Source organism: Odontomachus brunneus, unplaced genomic scaffold (genome assembly GCF_010583005.1).
Source record: "Odontomachus brunneus isolate Ranch 3 - 2012 unplaced genomic scaffold, Obru_v1 Obru_scaffold_128, whole genome shotgun sequence".
Classification (NCBI taxonomy): Eukaryota; Metazoa; Arthropoda; class Insecta; order Hymenoptera; family Formicidae; genus Odontomachus; species Odontomachus brunneus.
In genome coordinates, this window is record NW_022639578.1 from 40,979 (window position 1) to 46,454 (window position 5,476).

General features: G+C 38.1%; 1 protein-coding gene across 2 annotated transcripts in view; it reads left to right on the forward strand.

The window, feature by feature from the left end:
• Positions 1-5,476, forward strand: part of LOC116849927 (calcium/calmodulin-dependent protein kinase kinase 1) — a 119,607-nt gene that overhangs the window by 33,218 nt on the left and 80,913 nt on the right. For both annotated transcript variants that reach the window (XM_032827595.1, XM_032827597.1), the window contains one exon: positions 4,963-5,029. In XM_032827595.1, the coding sequence (XP_032683486.1) occupies positions 4,963-5,029 (67 nt within the window). The remainder of the gene's footprint in view (positions 1-4,962; positions 5,030-5,476) is intronic.

Sequence of the window (5,476 nt, forward strand, 5' to 3'; positions counted from 1 at the left end):
TATATATATATATATATATATATATATATATATATATATATATATATCGAAAAATAAGATGAATTCCTACCAGAGTTGAAAATTTATTGTTTTCTAACTCGTTGGATATTTCCTACAGTACACTGTTTCAAATAATAAAAGCAATTTTCTCTTATGAGAAGTTGTGAGCTCGAAATTCTGAAAAATGTGTCATATGACACAATATTGAGATCGAAAGTAGCATGAAAATTTCAATACGAAAATATATAGACCCAAGACTCGGAAATTTATCTCAGAATTCGAGAACGCGTACATTTGTACCATCTGTTTGCTCGTGCGCGATCAAATTTTCTTAACACACCAACAATCCAATTAATTATCGGAGCATAAGAAAACCTTGAAGGGATGTGAGTAAAACAATAGCCGGGAGGAAGATATTAGAGATCGCTGGAAGAAAGGGAGGACTGAAAGGATTCGCCCGTTCCGTAGAGCCCGGACGGAAGCGGATAGTTCGAAACAAAAGCCTTCGTGTCTGAGCATACACGTTATATAATCGCGGTAACGATATTAAAAATTTTGCAATCAAGCCTTTCATCTTCTTAACAGGATTCGTGCTTACGAGAACCATTACTAAGACCCATTTAAACAACGGCGACACAATGCAGCATGACGTGACGGGAAATTGTATCGCCTGTATTTGCATAAGAGAGAGTCCGCGAGATCAAAATTCACATCTTTTATGTAGCTCGCGTATATGTGCAGTTCAGATCGTATCGTTCTCACTCTCACACACAACGTTCATTCTTGACGGCTGAGGTTTTGAGAAAAGAAGATTCCGGAGGTGACACGGGCGAGAGTCAGACATCGCGCAGGCATCTTGCAAATTTCAAGAGTTCACAGCACTATGCGCTCTGATAATATTTTTCGTAATTAAGACGATGCGCGTCTCGACGTTGAAATGTCCGATTTTCCAGGAAAACTAATATGCTCCAGCGGCTGATAATGCGGAAGTAATACCATTAATTAGGTGGTCCGCCAGCGTTCCGATGCGAAACGAGAACCGTCGAGCTTTCATCTTCACGTTAGCAATTAATTACCATCTATCAGTCGATGTAACGTGCTAACGAAATTCCTCAACACGTAGCAGTAGCAATCGGAAACAGGTACTCTGCGCATAAACTCCGTCCAATAAAATAAAACGTTTATTAACACGAAAAATATAATAATATAAGGGATATTAAAAAACTTAGAGATATTAGATAGAGGAACTAATACGAAATAACACGATGGAATATTATTTCGCCGTGATATAACATAAAAAAACAACTTTAGTCACAAGGTACTTTTTTTGTTTCCTATAATCTCGTATTCTAAGCGAAAACTTTTACCGTGAGAATATTCGTCTTCTATAAAGACTATTCAGAATCGGAAGTCTTCTTCATGTTATTCTAACTTTTTTCCTTCTTAATTAAGAGAAATATGATTTTCTTGAAGCAGAACGTTCTCTTATGCGCGACAAGGAAAATTTCCACTGTAGATAAAAGACGAAATTTCTTCAACTTTAAGAATATTCTTCTAATTTCAAGAATTTAAAAATATTGTACTGAAAACGCTTTTCTTCTGGTCTCAGAAGAATCCTCTTGAGCCTCTTGATACATTAAGAGAAAAAAATCTAAAAAACAGTAAATAATTATTTAGTAGGCATTAATATTTACTTAAATATAAATTATTTTATTTAAAAAAATTTATTAAATTATTTTTATTTTATTAAAAAAAACAATTGTTTTTTTATGGTTTTAAGAAAATGGATATTTTTTATTAAAAAAATATTGTTTATCAGTATAAGTTTAAATACGTTATTAGTATTCATTACATACACACAAAAATTAATATTTTTTATCTCTTACATTTTTTCTCGCACTGTATGAGGGTAAAATCCTGTAAAGTTCAGAGGATTCTGTAAGGATAAGATTGTACTATTTTGAATGAACGTCACGGGAAATGACGAAAATATTATCTATCATTTCAGAAATTTCGCCTCTGTTGTATTACGTTAGTTCAGTGATCGAATTCAACGTTACATATAGCCGCAGTAATTCGCGCATCGTAATTTCGCTGATTAATCGGCGTTGCGGCAAATTTCGCCGGCGAATACATTACTTTCGTATCGCATCGATGAAACGAAGTTACATGAGCCACACAGCGAGCGAGCAAACGAGAGAGAGAGAAGGCCACCCACATACCTACCTACCCACCTGGTAGCAATTAATTATCACCCGACCATGTAACGAAATTTCTCCCGACGGACGAGAGCGACGGGCCAGTGGAATTAAAGTTGCCGTAAAGTAATGCGGTTACAAGCGGATACCACGACGGAACATCAAATTCTTACAGAGAGATACGGTTATTCTCGTCTCGACCCTTTTCGCAAATACGGAGAGAACGGAGAAAAGAATCGCGATCCAGCCAACTGTCGTACTGTCGACCACACCTCCGCGCAAAGTTTTTCGCTTTAAAATCGCGACGTAACGACTGTCTCCTTGTCTCTCGAGCTCGCAAACAATCCAACTGCTGTAGCGTGCTGTGGCTAAAAGGAGGAAAAAAGAAAATCGCTGAGTACGAGATCGCCGATTCATATTCGACACACACTCGCCGTCGAGACCGTCACGCAGCCTGTCGTCCGATAAAAAGCGAACTTTCCTGATCAATAGCGGGTTTCTGTCCACGGCCGCGGTGACGAAGTTTCGCTATCGATTCCGAGATTAACGTTGTTCTCGCGTCCTCGACATCGTGCGGCATCGTGATGCATCTCTCGATTTATGCATCCGATAATTACGAAGCGCTCTCCGTTCGTCCGACTTTACTTGCCTCTCCCCGTCCTCCTCACCCTGATCAGCAAAGAAGATCAAGCCGTTTCTTTCAAAGGCTTATTTCCTCCCAAACTAGTGAAGATCAAGCCGTTTCTTTCAAAAACTTATTTCCTCCCAAACTAGTAAAATGTAGACTCTTAATTCACGTGCTAAAAAATGTTTTAGAAATATGAGGTATAAACACTGTTGAATCATTTCAATCATCTTCCAAAAACATAGAACTGCCAGATTAAAGTGCCAAAACGTAAAATAAAACTGATTTTTCGTTATATCTCGATTCTTTGTATCAAAATTCTAATTGCGAATGAAAAAAAAGATTCAGACATAAATATAGCTAATCTCTAAATGTGATAATTTTAATAAAATCTTGAAACTATTAATGATTTTATCCGTCTTGACTGAAAAAATGGTATATTCTCATATAGGTAAATAATTATACTTTTTGACAAATTTAAATATATAATATTTTTTCTATGGAAATATTAATTTTATGAAAATTAATTTCTTAAATTTATTTAAAAAAAATTTTTTTATTTTAATTTAATTTAATTTAATTTTATTTTATTTATTTATTATTATTTTATTTTATTTTATTTTAATTAAACTCGCATTTTCATCGTGTTTCTTTCTCTATTTGCAGTCCAATGAGACATTCGAATGAATATTTTTGCGACCATTTCTGTGCACGATTCTATTTTGCAGACTTGAAAGCATATTTAATATTTTCTGTAGAATTTTTTACTAACACTTTTGCAAAATGTAGATGAACAAGGACGAGAACGACCGCACAGTGTGCCACATTGAGATGTCCAAAACATATGTACCACGTAAGGGTTGACATCCATAAAGCATGGGGATAATATTTTGTCCTCCGGAAAAACAGCGGCGGCAGCGTAAAAATATATCGCGGAATTATTCAACGTTATACGCCGCTGATTAATGAGTGCTCAACACGCGCTTCAACGACAAAATTCCGCGGAAAGCTCAAGCGCAAGCTGCATACACTTAACGGCTTACGGATGCGAAATGCGTGCGCGCCTCTCGCGCGTTTCGATCGCTCGCCGTTAGCGACGCTCTATTATAGCACAATCACAGCCTCCCTCCTCCCCCGTCTCCTGCCGGTTTCCGCGTAATGCATGTAATTTATGTAGAGCAGTAAAAAGGGTATTTATGCGGCAAATACAACGTCCGTATCCGTATGCCCGTAATGCAATTATCGGGCATCGGCCAAATGTACAAATGGATATAATATTCATGAGCTCTCTATATCATCCTAATTTTAATTAAATATTTGATAAATATACGCGTGCGCGTGTGTCAACGCGTGGATGTAAAGATACAGTAATTTTTAACCAAATCCCATGCGAGGGAGAAGGGGGAAGGACGAACGGGGAAATCAACGATAAACACAGAAGATATCGAAGCAGGAAAAAATATTATGTCTCACATAATTGATAATTCGCGAACGCCAATTTTAGGGGAAGAGGATGGGTAAAAAACTCGGATATATTTGAATATAATGGCATATCTCTCCCTCTCCTCTCTTCTCCTCTCTCTCTCTCTCTCTGTCTCTCTTTTTTTTCTCTTTATGCGTAGTAAAATGGGGAGTGTGGGAGAGAGGACAGGAATGGAGGCGTCGCGAAGATTAAATCGTTCGGTTGCATACTCAATTACGCCTGCATAATCGATACTACGTCACAGCTCTGTAAAAGCGGAACTTTATAATTAGCAAATGTCGCTCGTGTATCGGGATGAACCTTTAATATCCGTTACACGGAGTATTCTCGGAGTCTCGATTAAACTCGCCGCGGCGTACTTATTTTCCTCTGTGCTTCTTTCGATATTACGTCTACTCCCTCTCCTTCTCCTTCACTCGTAAAGAGCTTTATGACGCTCGAGATTTTGACTTATAAAGCGCTCGAGTAAACTGGTATCGTACATATTAGACGATGTTTAACGTGGAACGTTTCAAGCGTGCACGATCTGGCATGGTTTCTCTCCCATTCTCCCCTCTCCTAATGAATGATCATCGTATACCTTCCTTGTGTTGACGTTGCCATTAAGTAAGACCGTTATATACCGACCTCACTTGAGTATTTTTCTAATTTTCCAGCTTGCAACGTATGGAGCGACGTCACGCCGCGAAAGTATCGACCACCACGCATCGGCGACATTCCAAAGTAAGTAACTTTCATGTAGATAGATTTCCCGACACAACCGTGATTCAAAAACTTGAAAGAAAGAGCGACGGAGAATGAAAAAGTGAGAGAGACTCGACTCCACTTGAAGAACTCACCTACGAGGGTGGTCTGAAAAGTTTCCGACCTAACAAAGATACAAGTCATTTTTTCTGAAAATTGTTTTTTATTTTTCAACATAGTCTCCTTGTAAATCTACACACTTCTCCCAGCGATGCTCCCATCTCTGTAACCCGTCGAAATAGTACTCGGCGTTTTTCTCTGCAAAATAATTGTTCACGAAGGTGATTGCCTCTTCATTTGACGAAAATCTCTGTCCTCCGAGCGCAATTTTTAGATGAGGGAACAAAAAGAAGTCGCTTGGGGCTAGATCTGGTGAGTAAGGTGGATGGTCAAGCAGTTCAAACCGTAATTCGTGGATTTTCGCCA